Source organism: Drosophila rhopaloa, unplaced genomic scaffold (assembly GCF_018152115.1).
Source record: "Drosophila rhopaloa isolate 14029-0021.01 unplaced genomic scaffold, ASM1815211v1 contig_2, whole genome shotgun sequence".
Lineage (NCBI taxonomy): Eukaryota > Metazoa > Arthropoda > Insecta > Diptera > Drosophilidae > Drosophila > Drosophila rhopaloa.
Genome location: NW_025335083.1, coordinates 26,721,507 through 26,741,456, shown reverse-complemented (window position 1 = coordinate 26,741,456; position 19,950 = coordinate 26,721,507). Strand labels below are relative to the sequence as shown.

At 44.2% G+C, this 19,950-nt stretch overlaps 6 protein-coding genes across 17 annotated transcripts in view; 3 read left to right on the top strand and 3 right to left on the bottom strand.

The window, feature by feature from the left end:
- Positions 1-169: 169 nt before the first annotated feature.
- Positions 170-9,501, bottom strand: LOC108044736. Of its 5 annotated transcripts, none has more exons than XM_044460436.1 (9): positions 6,950-9,501; positions 4,918-5,265; positions 4,375-4,862; positions 4,000-4,081; positions 3,903-3,945; positions 3,670-3,844; positions 3,413-3,612; positions 3,238-3,346; positions 170-1,780 (listed from the first exon to the last, which is right to left on the bottom strand). In XM_044460436.1, the coding sequence occupies exons 1-9, from the start codon at positions 8,942-8,944 to the stop codon at positions 223-225; spliced, it is 4,998 nt and encodes a 1,665-aa protein (XP_044316371.1). In that variant the 5' UTR covers positions 8,945-9,501; the 3' UTR covers positions 170-222. The 5 variants fall into 5 exon arrangements, with proteins under 5 accessions (XP_044316371.1, XP_016979347.2, XP_044316369.1 ...); XM_017123858.2 differs by having other exon boundaries at positions 3,670-3,841; XM_044460434.1 differs by having other exon boundaries at positions 3,238-3,612.
- LOC108044758 (NADH dehydrogenase [ubiquinone] iron-sulfur protein 5) lies at positions 5,279-12,018 on the top strand. Of its 2 annotated transcripts, none has more exons than XM_017123893.2 (3): positions 5,279-5,296; positions 11,571-11,788; positions 11,851-12,018. In XM_017123893.2, exons 2-3 carry the CDS (start codon positions 11,576-11,578, stop codon positions 11,941-11,943), a joined length of 306 nt encoding a protein of 101 aa, XP_016979382.1. In that variant the 5' UTR covers positions 5,279-5,296; positions 11,571-11,575; the 3' UTR covers positions 11,944-12,018. The 2 variants fall into 2 exon arrangements, with proteins under 2 accessions (XP_016979382.1, XP_016979381.1); XM_017123892.1 differs by lacking the exon at positions 5,279-5,296 and adding an exon at positions 11,290-11,380.
- LOC108044744 (putative tRNA pseudouridine synthase Pus10) lies at positions 9,575-11,277 on the bottom strand. The gene is made up of 2 exons (XM_017123866.2): positions 11,086-11,277; positions 9,575-11,022 (listed from the first exon to the last, which is right to left on the bottom strand). Exons 1-2 carry the CDS (start codon positions 11,275-11,277, stop codon positions 9,619-9,621), a joined length of 1,596 nt encoding a protein of 531 aa, XP_016979355.1. The 3' UTR covers positions 9,575-9,618.
- A 131-nt stretch (positions 12,019-12,149) lies between the features above and the next one.
- On the top strand, positions 12,150-13,664 carry LOC108044752 (U5 small nuclear ribonucleoprotein 40 kDa protein). The gene is made up of 3 exons (XM_017123884.2): positions 12,150-12,337; positions 12,419-12,548; positions 12,700-13,664. Exons 1-3 carry the CDS (start codon positions 12,230-12,232, stop codon positions 13,503-13,505), a joined length of 1,044 nt encoding a protein of 347 aa, XP_016979373.1. The 5' UTR covers positions 12,150-12,229; the 3' UTR covers positions 13,506-13,664.
- Positions 13,665-13,728: 64 nt separating this feature from the next.
- On the bottom strand, positions 13,729-14,685 carry LOC108044757 (vesicle transport protein SFT2C). Its single transcript, XM_017123891.2, has 2 exons — positions 14,432-14,685; positions 13,729-14,368 (listed from the first exon to the last, which is right to left on the bottom strand). Exons 1-2 carry the CDS (start codon positions 14,600-14,602, stop codon positions 13,937-13,939), a joined length of 603 nt encoding a protein of 200 aa, XP_016979380.1. The 5' UTR covers positions 14,603-14,685; the 3' UTR covers positions 13,729-13,936.
- Positions 14,686-15,546: 861 nt separating this feature from the next.
- The window catches only part of LOC108044733 (protein split ends), a 58,704-nt gene continuing 54,300 nt past the window's right edge, over positions 15,547-19,950 (top strand). For 4 of the 7 annotated variants that reach the window (XM_017123843.2, XM_017123840.2, XM_017123842.2 and 1 more), the window contains exons 1-3: positions 15,547-16,360; positions 16,727-16,741; positions 19,477-19,902. In XM_017123843.2, coding sequence (XP_016979332.1) covers positions 19,724-19,902 — 179 coding nt within the window. In that variant the 5' untranslated portion in view covers positions 15,547-16,360; positions 16,727-16,741; positions 19,477-19,723. Of the gene's footprint in view, positions 16,361-16,726; positions 16,742-19,476; positions 19,903-19,950 lie in introns of those variants that run through there. The other 3 variants (XM_017123844.2, XM_044459461.1, XM_044459462.1) reach the window with 2 other exon arrangements.

The window sequence follows — 19,950 nt, the reverse complement described above, 5'->3', positions numbered from 1 at the left end:
CGGCTTCGCAGTTGCAGCGGAGGGTCGGACCATCGACACAACACTAAACGCCGATCATATTGAGATATAACAATGTTTTTACGGTTAGCTTAAGAGAACACTTAAGATAAGGTAAAGTTATTCTCATATGTTTGTATTTTGAACATATTTAAATGTATGTAATTAAGCTTTCAGTGGCTTCAGATACTAAACCTAAGCTGTACAGATAACGCACAAGCGAAATCAACGTGTGATGCTTCTGAGCGTCTTCTCCACATTCCTGTACGTCCGTGGCGGAATCACCTCCAGAAGCAGTCGCTGGTAGTTGTGGTGCTCAGAGAGGGCCCGGAATAAGGACTTGGCGTAGCTGCGGGTCTCCAGGCTGCCCTCCAGCAGCAGATTGGCCCCCACCACAAAGAACTTGTCGCGACTCTCCCGACCCATTGCGTAAATGCGATCACTGCCCAGTCGCTCGACAAGTCTGAAGAGCAGCTTAGCTGAAGTGGTGCGAACTAAGGCGTTCTGGTGCTGGGCTCCCTTCGCCGCCAGGATGTTTAATATCTTCTGCGGCTGTGCGTTATCCACCATTGACTCCAAGGCGTGAGTGGCGTCGGCGCGGAGAAAGCGATTCGTGTCGGCGGTGCGGTGCAGAAGGCCACACACTAGGTCGTCACACTCCAGCTGGAGACTGGTTGACTTCAGGGAGAACAGCTCGGCAGCGGCTTGGCAAGAGGCGCGAGCCACCTGGGAGCGCAGATTTCGGACTGAACGGGTAAGCTGGATGCATGTCATGTGCATCTGATTGTCCAATGTGTCGGCGTGGTAGCGAATCAGACGCACCATGCTCTTCAGACCGGTCATGTTCATCTCCCAATTGCTGGAGTCCAGCTGGTCGAAAGTCTTGAGCAGAGCCTCGCGTGGCTTCTCAAAGCGCGCCATGTTCTGCGGAAAAAGTTCCGCCTGGGACATCTTGATAGCCTGCTTTACGGGTGAGACTCGTCGCTGTGCCCGCAAGAAGTACGATGTCTTGGACTTCTGCTTGAGCGGCGTGTGCTGAGCCTTTCCGGAGAAGCTGATGTTCCCCATGTGAAAACCGGACTGCGAGGTGTTGTCCGTGGTGCTCGTGCTGGTGTCCAAGGATCCCTGCTTCGATTCCGGTCGTACGCCGTAGAGCGAATCCAGGGAAATGCTACGTGAATGAATCACTATGCCTTCATGCGTTTGAACCAACTTTGGGTCAATGCTGTTATTTTCCGTTTTGGAAACTTCTACTGGATCTACTGGTTTCTCCTGCAATTGCTTCACCGGCGTGGTCTGAAGGGGCGATGATTCCAGCTCGTGCTGTTCCTCTTCGACTACCACGAAACTGTTGCTGCCCTCAATGTCCTCCTCAATGGGCAGCGATTTCACGGACTGAGCCCTCGAGAGTTGCGGTGTAGTGTCCTCCAGCTGAGTTCTGATGCTCTCAGTTTTGCTGTGCAGGCTATTTAGGCTTCCGTTAAGCTTGATCGGATCATCATGGACGGGAGGTTCCGCTTCCTCAATATCGGCCACTACCAACTCCCCGAAGGCTTCGACGGGATCCTGTTCCAGGCTCAGGCCCTCCATTTGGGCGTCGATAGTGCCGTCGCCAGCCGATGAGGATAAAGGATTGCCCACCTCGCTATGGCTGCCAATCGATTTCGCCGATGCTGTCGACTTTTGCGAATAGCTGGTGGACCTTACCGAGAGAGGGGAGCCGTCTGTCTTGTCTTTGACCGCCGTCACCGAGGGTTGAACTGCCCTCTCGGTTTCCTTGTCACTGTAGGCAAAGAAGAATATGGGTCAGTTAATATCTGTTAAAATTTTCAAGCGACTTACAACTCATTCCCATATTCGACATTAACTTTGTCTTTTTCAGTATCAGCCAGTGGCTGAAATACCGCGAATGTGGAATTATCATCAACCAGCTGCCTTTCTGTATCAATTGGCATCGATTTTCTGGACTCTAGAGCCGTGTCGGTGCAGCAGGTGCCGCAGACCGAATTGTGGCCACAAAAAGCTCCCCTCAGAGTGGAATGTGCTCCTGTGGCCCTGTGGCAGATGCACGCCCCGACCGAGTTGAAAAGAGTACGTGTCCTACGCAGCAGATCAGATGCCTGCGCGCCACAGGACAACGCATTCTGCATATTTTCGCTAGTCCAATTGGATAATTATCCTGGCTTTTGACTACTGGATACAACACATACTAGACCAAACCCCAATTGGCAACCACTTCAAGCAACGCGACTTTTCCGACTGTTTGCAGTGGTCGTCGCCAGTTGTTTTGGCCACTTCAAATGAATTTCCATACCGGGAAACCCACAACAAAGCCAAAGTTGCAAACGAACAACAGGACATTGCGTTTTCCAAGCCTTCACACGAACACACACAAAATGGTTAAAGTCCCCGCCCACCCACAGAGTGGCAAGTTAAAGCTATGAAAAGGTCGTGGGATGGTCTAGTGCTAACCAGCAACGAACTGCCAAGCTAACTGGCCAACGGTCTTCGCGGAGTAGTGGCATTTGGCTTTAGTCGGTCTGGTTTCTAGACAAGGACCTCTTAGTCATCTTCGGACGCCTTCGTTTCATCGCGGAAAATCCCGAAGTCGGCAATACAGCAAGTTTCCATGTTCATAAGATTCCTTTAAGGTATGTATTGAAAGCTTGAAATTTCACCGTCTACAAGATTGTACTTTCACCTGCTAACTTTTCTATAGCTTAAATCGAAACATAATACTTTGAGTATTGGTTTCAGAATACAATTCATTTTGAACTATCGGTCACTTCAAGCATAACCGTATATGCTTAGGAAAATCAATTTCCTTACTCTTCCACTTCCCTCAGTACTACCTAGCTTTAAAATAAGCTATCGAAATTGATTCGGTACAAAATCGCTAGTGGTCACTTGAAGGTTTGTCGCTGGTGACGTTAACTGATGTCCCCCGCCATATTCTTGAATTTCACCAACGCCGTTTCCACTGCGCATTTGAATTATTTAGGTTAAGCAACCCAACACCTTTAAGACCGCACTTTTGTGAGGAGGTGCGTGTGCCGGCCGGGGGCGACAACTAAATTCGCTGACCCCCTTCCCATTTACCCCGACCAGGGGTCGAATATATCAGAACGGGTGTGTTTAAAAATGTAGGTTAACTTTCGGGTACAGGCAGGGGTAAACCACTGTGGCGACTAAATGGGTTCTGATGCCGGTTTTTAATTGAGATATAGAGTTGACACTTACACTGATTTGGCGGCGTCGGCGCACTCGGTGTCCAGTTTTTGCAAGTGTTCTAAAGAAAAGTCGCTCTGTTGCCTAATTTGGGATTCGTTTATCTTGCTTTTTTCGTAACCTAGGTAAAAATAAATGTGACCGTGATAACGTAAAATTTGGCAGGACAACCACAGATGAGACTTGCCTTGAGCTGGCCCTCCGTTGCTCAGCTTTGTAAAAGAGTGCTGGTGCTGGAGTTTCTTGCGAAGCATTTGCTGGCCCTTTGGAATAGTATAACTGACCTTCGGGTAGGCCCGACCCTTCACGGAGTAGGAGTTAGTGCTGCGCTGCATGCTTCGCATAAAGTTGTTGACGAAGTCTGTGTGCTGGTTCATGGCGGGAAATCTGTGGGAGACGTGTTATCATTATTAAGATATTTTCTGCAGTTCGTAGATAACGCACCTGGATTTCTCTCCGGGAAATAGACTTCCAGTGCGGGAGGTGAGCTGAATAAAGCTGCCTGTGGCGCTTCCACTGCTGCATGTGGTGGTCGTGCTATCAGTACTTCGCCCATCCATCGAAGTATCAGAGCACGCCTTGGCCACCATGCGTCTGTCCATTAAAGATTGCTTTCCTACTGATGAAACAGTTGGGTGAAGTAGAATATATTGAAAATGTACTTATAGGCCTTTTACCATTGTTAGTCTTAGCGCCAAAACTTAATCTTTGCGAAAAGTCCTAGAGTGAAAATTATGTTTAGAATAAGTTATCCATAAAAAGCATCAAACTCACATTTGTGGGGCTAGTCATGTCCAGAGTTTCTGGGGGCGAGTGAAACGAATGTCGATGCAGAGTCTCGTTTACCTGGCTGAAACTGAGAACTCACATTTTTAAAGCTTATTAGCTTCCTAGATAGGTTCATAGAATTATTTGATTTATAATTTCTAAATCGAATGACTATTATTAATGTTTGGTGTTAGCTTTCCTTTGCTTAAATTCGCATATTTTTGTAGAAGGACATTTTCATAGAATAATATCTTTTAATATCGGACAATAAAAAACTTCAATTATTACTTAATTATAGTAATAATTGAAGATTTACAATATTGTTAATGCACAAATGCATTATTGTTTCTGTGTTACAGGCATCTAATTAATTTTTCCTACCTGTGGAACATATCTTTCTTATTCGTTACTTCCGAGCTCTCAAGTACGTCGAGCTGACTGCTTGCAGCCCGCATGCGTCTTCTCTTGATGGAGTTAGGCGAGGCGGAGCCCTCCCCCTGACAGATCCAATCCACATCCGCTCCAGAACGCCTGGATCCAGGTTGATAAGTCTGGTTAAAAACAAAGAGCACACCGCTGTCGGGAGTCACAATGGGCAGCTGCAAGCGCGAGAGGCGCACACTCGCCGCCTCCAACACTAGTGGTCCAAGTTCTACGCCGGCCGTCATTTCTGAGACGATGGCTAGGACATCCTTTACCGATGATATATCCGCCAGGACTGCCAGTACCTCCAAGGCAGCCTGGCGCACGCGACGCTTGCGGTTTAGCAGAGAGTATACGGCCTGAGCCGTCAGGAGGTTTATGTCGAAGCAGGTGCCCGGAAAGGTCATTAGGGAAAAGATGGACATTTGAAGCGCATGGTCCCGGAACTGCGGTGATTTGAGGTACGTTTTAGATCCACTTGTTCAATGCAGAAATACTTACCTTTGAACTCTTTGCATGCAGAAATTCTGGCGAAGTCAGTTTGGCCACAATTGTTCCAGCCGGAAGTCGCTGCATTAAAGCCTTGCATACCCGGTTCGCTCCAGCGTTGCCCTGGCGACAAAGCCCCGTCAGGATCTGTGGCGTGCGCTCCTCCAGGTTGTCCAAAGGCAGACGTGAGATCAGGTTAACCAACAGCTCTCGCTTTAGCTCGGCCACCTCGAAGTGCCGTTCCGAGGAGAGGAGAGTTCGCAGCAAACTGTCCAGATACGGTTGCACCAAGGCCAAATTGCTCGACGAACTTAGGGCGAGCTCTAGTTGGGCGATGCCCATCAGCCGATTGCGCCAATCCTACCGAACGTGCAAAGAATATGAATAATAGGTAAGTACTTTTTTGCGTGGCACATTTGGGCTAATTTAGCAAATTTAGTGTGAAGCGCATTCGATTTAGTAGTCCTACTAAATGTGTCATAAATATCATTCTATTAAATTAACCATAGAATGCACTTGGGATCTATAGTCTCGTTGAGCTAGCCTTTTCAGTTCAAAATGTATGTATATACAAAAATTACTCATTTGTGAAATTAATTAATATAGATTTTGGGATTGTGTAATTTTCAAATTTTGTCCTAACATAAAATAAATTGATAAATGTTAAGTTTGAGTACTGGAATTTGAATATGTTCCGAAATAATGGAAGCTAATACTGTCAAGTGGTTAATGAAGTAAATATTAACCTTTTTTAAAGTCTCTCGCTTTTTTAAAGAAAATGACATTTAAATTTCGAAGCAAAACATAGACCAACCAGCTAGTGGTCGACGCAGGTGTTCCTTACAGCTTCTATTTAGTACGTGCTATAATTTCGGTTAATGTTGTTTATATATTTCTGCTTGGACTGACCCAGTTCTTGACACGCTCTGTGCCCTGACCCCTGATCCCTTCCCCCACGGCCAGCGTCTTCATCAAACATCGTTCCTTTACGGTGGTCCTTCCATTTTATCGTCGCATACGAGCTGCAAGCTGAGGCGTGAGTTATTGTTCTTGCTCTTGTTTTTAAACGTGGCGCTATGGAAATCGCGTGCACTTAAATGATTGACCGGCCAACTACGCCACTGGCGTAGAACTTTTTGGTACTCGGCTGCAGCTCCCCAACAAAACAAAGCAATGCAATCCAATCCAACTCCCAGTCAGCACAACATGCAACTGCTACCGGAATCTTAAAGTTTTTTTGTGCACCACTCAAAAAGTTGGTCCTGATAAGAGGCACATCTGAACCAGCAAGTGGCAGCATAAGTACTATTACTGTTAGGGTCAGATAACTGGAACAATGAGTGTGGCACCTCTATTCGAAGATCTAATCTAATGGAGAAATTTTACATTCGAAAAACATTAACTGTTAATAAATGCGAAATTTCGTTTATATTTACGAACAAATTTTACTCACTGAATTATTTTGCTGTTTAATGTTAAGTTCACTTATGATGTTTTAGTGCTGTTTTTGGTTATAGGCTTACTTCTGAAAAGAGTGGTACCACTTGTCCGTCATGTAAAAATATTTTTTACTATTTTTCTTTGAACGCTGTACGTCAAAAAATTAATAGGTCATTGGTATAGAGCCTTGGTAGTAGCCGGCTTTGTTTTCTATAGTCGCTTATCGCAGAAATTGGTATTAGTAAGCAAAGGGTCGCGGGCGATATAATAGCAACTGTAATAGCAATGCCGGCAGGGGGAAGAGTGATGCGTGTCTCGTCCGCAATAAAGCCGGGCGGCTGCCATTATGAAGGCAGAATTATGAACGCATATGAAATTGTACATATCCTAGTGACCCAGTTAGGGCCCAAAGCGCCGTCCGACTGGAAAACAGCTACCCCAATGGTAGCGTGCTGTGTAATTTCATTGCTTTATTTTCGTTCACACAAAGTAGCCCATGCGGGAGATTTGGGTAGAGGAGTGCAATTACACGGAGATTGCTAAATGTCGGCCGCTAATTTTGTTGCAATTATGGCGACATGGCTAGTAAACTTCAGGAACTCACCCCAGATCGCAGGTCCATCAGCGTCTTGAAGTTGACAATGTCCAGGTCCTCCCAGGATTTGGGTGTGGCCGGCGACTCTGCAGACATCGTTGAGGCGGTTCCAGTTCTCCTTGGAAGTGCCGGTGAGGCAGAGTTATTTCCGCCTACAGGATGGCCCTCTCCTTGTGGGGCACTCATGTCCTCCGAGCGACGCTGGGATCGCGGCGACGGGTCGCGTTGTAGATTGTGCAGAACCTCGATTTGCTTGTGCGGCACTTTGGGGCTTATGTTGTTGCTCCCAGTCGGACTGGTGCTGCGGCTGCGAAACCCGGGAGAGGGGAGTGATGGCGACTGCCTTCCGTCCACCTCCTTTCGGTTGCTGGGACTGGTCGTTGGTTGATCGCTGAACACGTTGCCCTGATGAACGGGCGACTGCGAATTGAAGGGTATTGGTGGGGGCAAGGGCTTAGTATTGTCCAATGGGATCTCGACCACGAGCGCCGTTGTTCGTTTGTCACTGGGCGGTTTAGTGTAATTTAGAAGAGGGGACTCCTCCTCCGGCAAGATCAGGCGAGTGGGCGATGCACGTCCCAAAGTCAGGATAGTGGCACTAGGATTGGCCTGGGCGGGGCTTTGTTGAGAGTAGCTTGTAGAAGAGGCTACGTCGCTGTCGGGGGTTCGCATCTTAACAATTTCTCCGCCGAAGGTTACGCGCTTCGGACCTCGAGAGGGAGTGCTCGGCTCGGAAAGACTCCCGGGCCTGGTGGCTTGCAGCTCGTCTAGTTCTGAATCACTTATAACCTGCACAATCCCCGCCCCAACACTAAGCTTGTGGTGGCTGGTGACACTGGACAAAAGGGGGTGACAGACCGACTCTCCGTCCTTTGAGTATCTCCTGGCTGGGCTGTCGGACTCTTCCGTCTCAGTGTCCGCCTCGAGGAGACGCATGGTCACCGTGTCGTCGTTGATTTTGATCTCCGTTTCCATAATGACCTTTCCTTTGTCCGGACAGCTTGACTGTATCTGGAGCGCGCTGTCCATTGTGTCGATATCGTGGCTGTTTCTCCAGCCTTGTTCACGCGGTAATGCACGCCAAGCGCCCGTTTTTAACTCGCCCCTTTTTTTCGGTTTCCCAGACACCCCGTAAACCTGACAAAGTTGATAGTACTCGTTCAGGGCGTCGCCACGGCCCAAATCACTCATAATGTCTTCGAACTCGTGGTGCCCCAGTAGCTCTTTGATCTTTGTTAAGACCTTCAGAGTGATTTCCTGATTGGCCAGTTGATCCATGTGCGGCACGACCCTCTCCAAAGTGGTCTTTGCGATGCGGTGTCGCTGGGGAGTGTGCAGAGTTGTTTGCAGTAGGGCAGGCAGAGACAACATTACCCCGCAGGTGAGGCGCCCCAATTGCCCCGTCTGCGCCTGTGCCTGCCTCGACAGGCTGGCATCGAGGATCCCCAGCATGACTATATCCGGAATGGCGGTCTCTGCAAGGTAGACTCGCAGGCAATCGAGAGCTCCCTTCCGCACGGTGGGTGCCTGATGGCCCAGGTTCTCGACCAGCAAGCCAATGAGCTGCTGGCGCTCCATGTGGTCATCGGCCTCGTCTTGCATCACGACAAGGACATCGACGAGGACTCGGAGGGCGTGTTGGCGCACCTGCCACTCTGGATCCTGCAAGCGCTCATGGAACTCGGCGTACATGGCGCTAGGGCAAATTGTTTCCGGAAGGCGCCGGCTGCGGAGAATGTGCTCCCACAGCGGTGTCAGTTGCACTGCACCTATTGGGGCCTCAACTCGGCGCTGAACTTTCATCGGAGCGGGCGGAGCAGCCACACTGCCACCCGACTGGTTGTTATTGCTGTCCTTGACTTCACTGCCAGCGGCACCACTCACGTAAGTGGCACTCTCGCTGTCCTCGCTATTGTAGTGCAGTTGCGGACTTTCCGTGGTCGTCAAGGGAAGCGGCACATTAGTAGCGCTATCCTTGCGTTCCAAAATGCGCCGAAAGAACATACTGGGCCTCCCACGCCTCTAACTGCAATTATCTAACCAACTTCCTCCGGCTTATTCACTCGGCTTTAATTTTTAATTGTCACGCACGCTTGCATCCGGTAGCAAATGTCCTGGCACTAATTCCGCACTTGTTCCATTTTCTTCGATTATTTACTTCATTGGGTTAACCAAACGCAAACAGTCCAACTGGCTAGCAACGAATGCCGAATTCGAGCGCTTGCCAAGTCCTTTTGTAGCCAAAGCCAAAACTTGTCTGTTGTGAGAGCTCCAAAAAGCATCCACTGCGCAGGTCAGCTTTGCCCTTCGACTAAAACTCTTACTCCGTTGCCAATCACAAGCAACAGATTTTAGGGATCGAAACCCGGCTTCGTATTAATATCAATATTTTAACCAATTTTCGTCTTAGTTATTTATAAATACAATAGAATATTTTAGAAGAGAATTAGGGGGTATTAAGATGTTAGGCAAAAGTTTGCCACGATGTGTAGGTAAAATTACTGCACCAATAGCCGAGTCGCAACGGATGGACATACGGACTAGGCAATATATCCGCTATAATTTCTAATTTAAAGTTTGGCATTGCTAGCAGAGATTCATTCATTCATTATAATCCCTATAAGCAAGTGATGATTAATTTCTTACAAATCTTTATTTAAAAGTCACTTAAATATGATTTATCTTATATTTGTAGCTCCTTCCTCTGTAGGTGTTGAATTGTCTACCTCTGGTGGCCATTCCAAATCGATTCCTACCACATCCAGAGCTTGTATATCGATGTGTTTGCCTAGGATCGAGGACAATGACGGCGTGGTTCTGCCAAACTCTCCATGAACTAGCTCCTTTATATAAGTTCCCGCTTGGGTGACAATATCGATGACCAGAGCTTTGGGGTTCCCACGTTGCACTTTTGCCTTGACACTGTAAATCGTTCTAGGACGCGTGTGCAAAGGACGACGATGAAGCACTCTTATAGGGGTCTTTTGCTGTATATCAAAGCTCTGTGGAATTTGCAGTTTACTCAAGATCTCTACCGAAACAGGTTCTTTTAAAGCGCAAAGAGCGCGATAGAATTTCTTTTTCTGTTCTTCCCCAGTCTTTATCTGGGTTAAATCTTCTCTAGCCACGACTTGTAAATTAAGTACGGACACTTTTCCAGATGTATCCACAGCCTGTTCCATCTTGTAGGCCTTCTCTTTGCTTAAACAGCTTCTTATCGCATTTGGTATTTCCAAAACAAAAGGCCTGCCCTTTCCCAGACATCGGACATCCACATCCTCTCTGCCACTCGACATAAAGGTGATTTTGTCCAGCCTTTCTGTGAAATGGGGACCCACATGTCTGATGATTATTTCCTCAATACTGTCCTCCATTAGTCTTTGGCCATTCATAACCCAGGGAGTGTGCGAAAGTTCCCTGCTCAACTTTCGATATCTGCCAGCCACACATACCAAGGGGCCTTGCAGATCTATGGAAGTTAGCTTCAGAGGTTCCTCCACGGTCGAGCAAGGTATCTCGAAATATTTCTCAAAGGTTTCCGCCTTCACTTTGGAGGGTTGATATTGCTTCTCCAGCAAACCTCTCGAGATTTCAATCCTTTTCTGATACGCAGCCTTGGCGGGAAAGGCATCCTTGTTTAATTTCACCAGTTTCTCCACCTCCTCGTCCTCCAGTTTGTGAGTGAGGTCTATATTTATCATCAGACCGTTGGCATCGTACTCCTTAGACAACTTTTCACAGATTATTGGGTGAAGGATCAGCTTTACAGCCTCTTTAATGGGCACATCTGGGGGATTATTACCGTCTACAGCTGCTCCAAATTTCCTCTGCAAGGCAAACCACATGGCCAACTGCTTTAACTGCAGGGACATGGGCAAGCAAATGGCCAAAACTATTTTCTGGCAGTCGTATTTGGCAAAGTCCGAAGCCAAAATACCAGCCAGGAGCTCCATCTGAAAGTCTTCTGAGAATAAGCCCAGGCACGTAGAACAAATGCCTCGGCGGGCTTTCTTAGCAGGTCGATCTTCGGGGGATATTGCAGCCTCTCCATTTTCCACAATTTCATTCACTTCTACATCCAACTGGACATTTAAAAAAGAAGCCATTATTTAAATGTCAACAAATTTAAGTTTGAGAACTCCCACCTTTCGCAGAGTTTCCTTAACATCCTTGTACTCCGAGCCCCTGGCCTTCAGGTAACGTAGCTGGCAAACCCCGCATACACCGCAGGACCTTAAGTAGTCCACCAAATCCTGGTTTTTCATGTTTTTTTTTATAAAAACAATTATTTTTATAAACAAAACGTGCAGAGCGGTTCGCGCGCTAACCAACACCATTAGCCGTCAGCCGTCAGCTGTCGAGGCGTTGATTAACACTGGTCTGAAGGCGCAGATAAAAATACAAAATAATTGTTTTCATTGTGAGTTGCCAGCAATTAAGGTGTGCAATTAACGAAATAACTGCTAAAAGTTAATGGGAATCCATTAATAAACTGTTGAAATTAAAAGAGTTATACCTGGACCTCGAAACTTGACTTGGAGCCTTTATTTATTGTTACGTCACAGCAAAGTGTTGGATTCAGAACAATCGACCACAAACTAACTTAATTTGATTAACTTTTATTCTGCAGACAATATGTCGCTGACTCCCTTTTTGCGCCTGCCCCTAACCGATCTGACCGGCTGCCTGATTAACCACCAGACCTACGACAAATGCGGTAAATTTGAGATGAAGATGATGGAGTGTTTTGAGGCGTATGGGTTGGAGCGTGGAAAACGGGAGTGTGCCGACCTGATCTCCGACTTCCAGGAATGCGTAGGCATGCAGAAGCAACTGATGCGTTTCCATGTATGTTTCCCCTTATCTACTTGTCAATAATAAGTTTATAATGCCTAAAATCCGTCTTTCAGGCCATGCGAAACGAGCGCTACAAGCAGTGGCTCAAGGGAGAACGCAAGGGCGAGGAATTCTTTGCCGAACCCCCGCGCGTTGACGCCTATTAAACGGGATCCTACATTCTTGGGAAATTGCATATTGTATAGCCGCAAATTGTGTAAAATAAAGGAAACAAAACATGATTTTAATAGTATTTTTTTGGTGTTTCTAGCTAGGAAATGCATTTGGAAATAGCCAGATATATTAATAAATACCAACATTTTCGCCAGTTTAACTTTAGTATGTTTATTCGCGGCACATGGTATATATTGAAGCTGCGGTCACACTGCCTCACGGTTTGTTGTGTGATTGAAAAAATTGTAGTAACTTTAATTTTTTCAAATAAAAACAATAATGGGAACCAAAAGACCAAACAACACAGTGGCCTTGGCGCAAGACGCTAAGCGCACCAAAAGCGATCTGGTGGCCTACACTAATCGAGATAAATCGCTCCTTGAATCGGTAAGCGTGCTGGCAAGAAGAAGCACCCAGAACATTTTCCTACGGATTTGGTTAAAATGTTTGTATTTATTTATTTTCTAGGGTGTGAGGCGAACCTCCAACCTCCAGGCGCCCATAATGCAGCTGGAAGGACATGAAGGCGAGATTTTCACAACGGAGTTCCATCCGGAGGGAGAACTACTGCTTTCCTCCGGGTTCGATAGGCAAATATGTGAGTGAAAACCAATCGTCATAAACTTGTGCATGTTAGGTAAAATTAAAAGATATACCGGATGGATTCGACGCTTGTTAACGATTCTTCTATTAAGTGATTGCTTTCAATCGACTATTACGTTTTATAATTTCAAAAACTCGAATTTCAGACATCTGGCAGGTGTACGACGACTGCGAGAATGTGATGGCCATGTCAGGGCATAGTGGCGCTGTGATGGAAGCTCACTTTACTCCAGATGGCTCGCACATTTTTACCTGCTCCACGGACAAAACCCTGGCGATCTGGGACATAGTCACGGGGCAGCGACAACGGAGGTTTAAGGGCCATGGCAACTTCGTGAACAGCGTGCAGGGCTCGCGAAGGGGTCAGCAGCTCCTCTGCTCGGGGAGCGATGACCGCTCCATAAAGATCTGGGATGCCAGGAAGAAGCACGCTATACACACGCTAGAATCCCCCTTCCAAGTGACCGCAGTCTGTTTTAGCGATACTGGCGAGCAAGTGATTAGCGGCGGGATTGACAATGAACTGAAGATTTGGGACATACGAAAGCAGGCTGTCTTGCATCACCTGCGAGGCCATACCGATACGATTACTGGAATGTCCTTGTCCCCCGAAGGAGACTTCGTCCTAACGAACGCCATGGATAACACCTTGAGGGTATGGGACGTCAGACCCTATGCCCCAGGCGAAAGATGTGTGAAAGTTTTTCAGGGCCATCAGCACAACTTTGAAAAGAATCTGCTGCGCTGCGCTTGGTCGCCGGGTAGCGATAAAATATCTTCGGGTTCCGCCGATAGACATGTCTATATTTGGGATGTAAATACAAGAAGAATACTCTACAAACTCCCCGGACATAATGGCAGTGTCAATGCTGTGGACTTCAGCCCGAAAGAACCGCTAATTCTCTCTGGATCCAGCGATAAGACTTTGTATCTGGGAGAGATTGATGAATGACCGATGATTACTCTGAAGAGTGAGAGGATTGCTACTCTCGTGAACACAATTTTGAAAACCAGGTAACTTTTAGCAAAGATTGGGGATTAGATTTTTAACTGTAGGCACTCCAAAGCCGCGGGGATTTGTCAATAAATTTGTGTACACTAAAGACACGTATATCTATGGAATTATGGAATTTTTTAACAAAGGGTATGACGCATTTTCCGTAATCCACCAGTACTTTTCTCTTGTTACATATTTTATTTTTATTACGTTCGATTTTTGGAAAAATTTTTGTTGGTGACTCAACCCGCGAATAAATGATTTATACAATAAGTGCTTTACATTTGAGAGGCTTTGTATCACAAATAAGTTTTATTTTGGATTTATTAATGAGTTTAATAAGTTACTTTTCGTTGCGGTGGTGTAACATTTATTTTTCCCCGTTTTTATACAGGCAGCGCACTTGTTGACGCCGAAACGGTGCTCTTGAAGAGTTGTCCAAAGAACTTGATCCCTGTTGCTCCACCGGGCACCATGCCCAGAATCATGAAAAGCAAGGCAATTATTTGTGTCACTGCAAAAAGGACAGTGAATGCGGTGCTTTTGGCCACCAAGGCGCAATATAAAGTTAAAAGCAAACAGGAACTATACGAAATAGAAGTCAGCAGTCTAGGTTTCGAGAACATCTGCTTTAAAAAGGATCCAAATCCGGACAGAAAACAGAAGCTCAAGATGAAGAATAGGCTGCCGAGGGTGTACAGCAGGGCGAACTTTCTGGCTTTTAAGATTAGCACGGGGATGTAGAATGTGGATAGAGTCATGCACAATCCTCCCATTCCCAAACAGGCAACGAAACCCACAATTCGCTGCAAGCGGGACTGAAAAAGGGAAGAATATAAATTAGCCATTCTTGCCTTTTACTACGTAGGTAAAAAACGAACCAATTTCGGACAACACGAATCCTGCGTATCCTTAAGCCAACTATTTGCTTCCGGCTCCGACTTCCTAGTAAAAAATGGAACTTTCAGCTGTGGCAGCTTAACGCTGAAACTTTTTTTTTGGTCACTCTGCAGCAGCAAGTATTCGTCCAAGTCCGATTTTAAACTACTCATTTTAAGAGTATATTTATAATTTTTTTTGCTAATTTTAGTTATTTATCTGTCGTGTAAGCAAAACAAAACAAGCTGCTGGCCGCGATAACGATAGCAATAACGGCCAGAGCTGCCTGATTGTCGTCTTTTTGTCTACGTCTGACTATCGTTCTTAATTTTAAAAACAAAATGGCCATGCGTAGTTAACGAAGTCGCAAAACCATTTTTTTAAAATGTAATTATACTTTATGAAAAACATTGTAACGAATTAAATCATTTGCCTAAAAGTGTACTTCGGAGAATATCAAGAAAAACGGACAGATAATAGTATTTATTGGTACTGCCGTTCGAAAACTTTGCGATTCTCCTTATTTTTAATTGTGGATCTCCCATAAATATTAAATCATATTTAGAGAAAACTAAATTAAAAATTGCATGGTTAAACACAACAAATTTGGTTTGGATCAAAGTAAAGCAAAGCAATTTATAATGCAGGTTTGGCTCATCTAGATTTTATAACCGTGCCAATTTGATGATTTCGGGCAGACCCATTATTTAAAATTTTAAGTCAATATTACGAAATACCGTTCGAAAAACAAATTTATATTATAAGTAATTCAAAACAGGCCCAAACAGGGGAGTAGGGTTTTTGCGTTAGGATGGTGGAAAAGAAAAAATGACTCTCACCATTCATCTATCAAAGAGAAGATTGATATATCTAAGACAATTCTTTTTCGCCACAACTTTTTTCATGGGTTGTGTGAGCACCGTATTAATTGGTTTTTATGTTATTGCTAAAAGGCAGTTCAAAATTCAACTGCCATGGTTTAAGTATTGGATAATTATAATTTTTGGTATATTTTCGGTATAAAAATACTTATTAGTTATTTTTGATCGTTTCACTCTCGGTCACATTGTATGCGGTCATACTGAAAACCACCCTAACGGTCACATTGTTTTGGAAATTTTTAGAGTGAACGGATCGCGCGCGTCGTTTGCAGGCGAGCAAAAAAAAAACAGCAGTACAACAACAACGGCGGCAGTGCGATTAATCAAAACGCCGCCAAAACACACACAACGAAAAAAAATTATTGTTAATATCTGAAAGAAATTAAGTGCCCCCACCCCTTTTCCCATCTCAGTGTGTGTGTGGATGCGTGCGGGCCAGCATCGGCATAATTGTGTGTGTGTGCGCGCGTGATTGCATTTGTGTGCGAAAAAGCATTAATTACACCAATACAACGGCAGATGCAGCAATAACAACAGCGAGAGAAAGAAGAGTTAACGCAAATCCAAATACAATAAAATACAAACAAAAAAACAGGCAGAAAGCAAATGGAAATAGAGCAACAACATAAAAGGCCAATAAATGATAAAAATTAAATTTTTTTATTGTTTCCTAATCAATTTTGTGAAGCTTTTTCTGCCGAATGAAATTCGCAGGGAGTTTGCAGCAAAAATTATTCCCAAAATCCCGAGTGCATAAAAACACAGGAAAATAACAAAATACATCGATTAAGAAAAATTATTTAAAATCAAAAATTTTGGACTCGGATCTGTTTTTTTCGGGTCGGCTCGCAGAAGAAGCAGAACTCAACGGGCGCGTCATTACCTTTTTGAAGGTTTTCGAAAAAGCACTAACACCGAAAGCTATTACCACAAAATACAACCAGTAAAATGCGCAAGTTTCGAATACAGTCCAAATCGGGTTCACAAAACAAATAAAATCGCCATCGAACAAGGATCCGATGATCAGCAAAGGAAATAAGCTTCAATGGTGTAAGTATTACCGAATTTTCCAGTGGATAGCAAAACAAAATTTTTTTTGTAGATATTTTTAAAAATGTTTATTTGTTTGTGTTGAATGAACTCAGCCGGCAATAAAATATTAACTTTGTCAAACAGGAAACATTCATTGATAGTTTTTTTTATGTGTATAAACCAATAGGAACAGATTTTTTATTTTTTAACTCATCACTGAAGTCTTTTCTGGTTTTCCTCAAAAACGTTTCAGTTCGACTTTCTCGAACTCGCTCCGTTAACTCAATGCAGTTATAATTTTAGTTCAGGGAAAGATCAGTATTATTAATTAGGAAAACAAATTGAATATTTATAACGTTATGTATTTTCCACATTTCTTTGCAGCTCTCAACGCAAATGGTAAGAAAGGATAAATCTATGAAAATAGAGAAATAATTCACCAAAATTGAAGTGAAATTCGGGACAGTGTTTGAGAAAGTGCATTACTAAATGGAAAGAGGTTAACGAAAATCCTAATTATAAAATTAAAACAACTATCTTCAAATAAGCCCCAAATTTTTCAACTAAAAAAGCCATAAATTTAATCAAACAAAACCACATTATCAAATATGCCTAAAAAGTATCTATAAATAAAAAATGTGAGTTTTGAAACACATAAACACAACATTTTGTTGAAACTCAATTTCAAAATTATTTTTGCTTTCAAAAGCTCAACAATAAAAAGTAATATTGTGTTTTTTAAAGCTCAAAGGACTTTCAAAATTTCATGTATCATGTGTAAAGTAAAAAATTATCTTAAAGATCGTCTGATTTTCTTGACCAATTCCTTGTGGTTTTTTGTGTGTTACGATTTAGGGACGAATTCAGTAGAACTCAAACAAATGTCAGGATAAAAGTTTGCTTAAATATCGTGGAATATTCCCATAAAATGTTGTTCTTCGGACGATCTATAGCAATTGGCAGTACCAGTACAAAGAAAAATGGCACAACAAAAATGTGAGCTTGGTGGCAGCGACGCCGGCAGAGGCAGTGACCGCGGCAGAAGCGTTGCTACTGACGGGGCAGCAATTAACTCGAAAGCAAAGAATTTCATCAGAAATTCAAAGCACACACACACCCAAACATACACACACACACACACCGAAACGGATGACGTGCAACGGGCTGAAAATAACGTCGCTGAAGCCGACCGTGGCTGCGGCCACAGCAGAGGCAGCGAAAGAGAGACGTTGTTGGAAATTTGTAGCGAAAAATCCAGGCTGACAGCTCCCCCAACGTAGGAAAAAGTAACATGGCGACTATATATAAACCGTATATAAATATCTGCTTGTGTGTGCGCGGTCTCCAAACTACAAAAACGAACAACGCAAAATAAGCCGGAGCCAGGCAGAGCGACAGAGAAGGGGCTCCCACTGGCGCTCGGGTCAGAGCGAGACAAACGTTGAGCGAAGAGGGTGTAGTGAAATTGTCGTGTCGCTTGAAAAATCGATTGAGCTGATGTGCGAGCGGGTCAGAGCGATGCAGTAAAATATTTTTTCTTAACCCGTTTTGTGTGCGTGCGCACTCAGTAACCGAGATTGTATTTGTGAGATTGGGGAGAGAAAAACTACAAAGTTGGTGCTCTCTTTTTGGCAAATGCGGTCGCGCTGCCCCTGTTTTGGTGTTGGTGCGTGGTCACGTAGCCACAAAAAAGCAGATACTAAATACATCCATACGAAAACAGGTTTTTTTTGCTGCTGGTAATATTTATGAATTCTAGTTAAGCGCCTGGCTTTAATGGGGTTTTTCCCCCTCAAGAGAAAAAGAAAACTACAAATTTCCAACCACAAAATGGCGAAACAAAACACAAAGGCAAAAATTTCGTTTTGTGTTTAAAATGATCTTGTCCTATTCCGCAGCCTAATAAGCTGGGTTTTTTTGTGTGTGCTCCTTTTCCATTTCCAAGCTTTTTCATCTTTTCTCGATTTTTTTGCGAGCCGCACCCCACCAGATCTACAAAGCGACTGAAATCTCGTAGCGTTGCGGCCCCAAGTTTTGGGCGAGCAGCGCAGCAGCAGCAAAGAAACTTTCACACCACCGTCGGGACCCAGCTAATGGGTTGAAGCGAGACGCACATAGGTCACTCATTACCCCAACCACACACAGAGAGTAAAAATGCAAGGCTGTATGGGTGATTTCCTGCTGCGCCCCACAAAAAATACGTAGGAGATTTAGAGGCTACAAAACTACACGATTTATGGAAGAACGTGCACAACAAAGCGAACGAAGCGCACCACATGACCACATAACCATTTATAAATACACAGCCAAGAGATACTCGTTTTCCATGTACGAGAAAAAGTACCAGCTATAAATTCTTTATGTATACACGAGTATATGGCGCGCACACACAAACACCCCATGAATTTTGTGCGCTGAAGCAGCAACAACAACAGCTAACAGCATGCTATCTCTCTTCAACAACCACGTCAGACGGCAAACGTCAATTATAGGCAAACAAAGCGACGTTGCCGCTCTTCACGCTGTTCCCCAACGCGGCAGAGCGAGCGAGATGGAGCTACCGCAGCGGCGTTGCCAAACTTCAGCGACGAGTGTGTGTTGTTTTTGTAGTTTCCATGCTTCTTTAGTGCATGGAATTTTAACATGCTGTACCTCCAACCCCCTTTTTCAGGGGGTGGGGATTATAATAACGCGCTGCCGACGTCGCTGCTCGCATTTTCCACCTTCTCGCATTCGTATTGTTGCAGAGGAAATGGTCCTATACAAGAAGTTTATCTTTATATATCTAGTACATACCGTATTTCTCGCTTAAATTGAGGCAAAAAGAAGAAAACACGTCTTGGGGCCCATTGAAATTTCAATAAATTTAAATTGATCTAGTTAAATTAAATTACAAGCGTATTTTTAGTTGCTAAATGAAGGCAAATTGGCATAAGTGAAAAAATAACGAGAAGCTTAATAAATCAAGTAAATCCAACAAAATATATAGTAAAATTAAGTGAAAATCACAATGGAAAGGTTCCATATACTGTGCTTGTGCAAGTGTTTAACAAAAAATTTAAGTGTCAGCTTGAAAAAGGGCGATATCTAATCCCCATAACCCCATATCATTCATCCTCTCTTTTGTTATATAGTGCTAAAAATGTGCAAGTGAAGCAAAAATCTTACCAAAGTATTTGAAAGTAAGAAATCCATAAAAGCCCAAATTAAACAAGCCCAAAATCGTATCAATCCCCATACTGGAATATATAAAAAGAGTGCATAATGTTTAATGGGAAGGAGGGCTCCCATTTAAAATGATGCCCCTCAATTCGCGGCATACGACGCAATGCTCCTCCTAAATAGAAGAAGATTTTGCTGTGAGTGTTCCGTTGTCGAAACATGGTACGCGACAGTAGCCGTAACATTTGTTTTGGAAAATTAGCCGAAACTACGACGCCGCACCACCAACAACAACAACCACAGCACCAGCAACAACAATTCGTTGTGGATAGCAGCAGCACCATTAATAATAACAATAATACTAACATCAACAATAACAATAATCAGAAATTGAAAAGGTAAGTTTTGTTGGGCCTCGAGAATTTATATTAAAATATTGTATACTT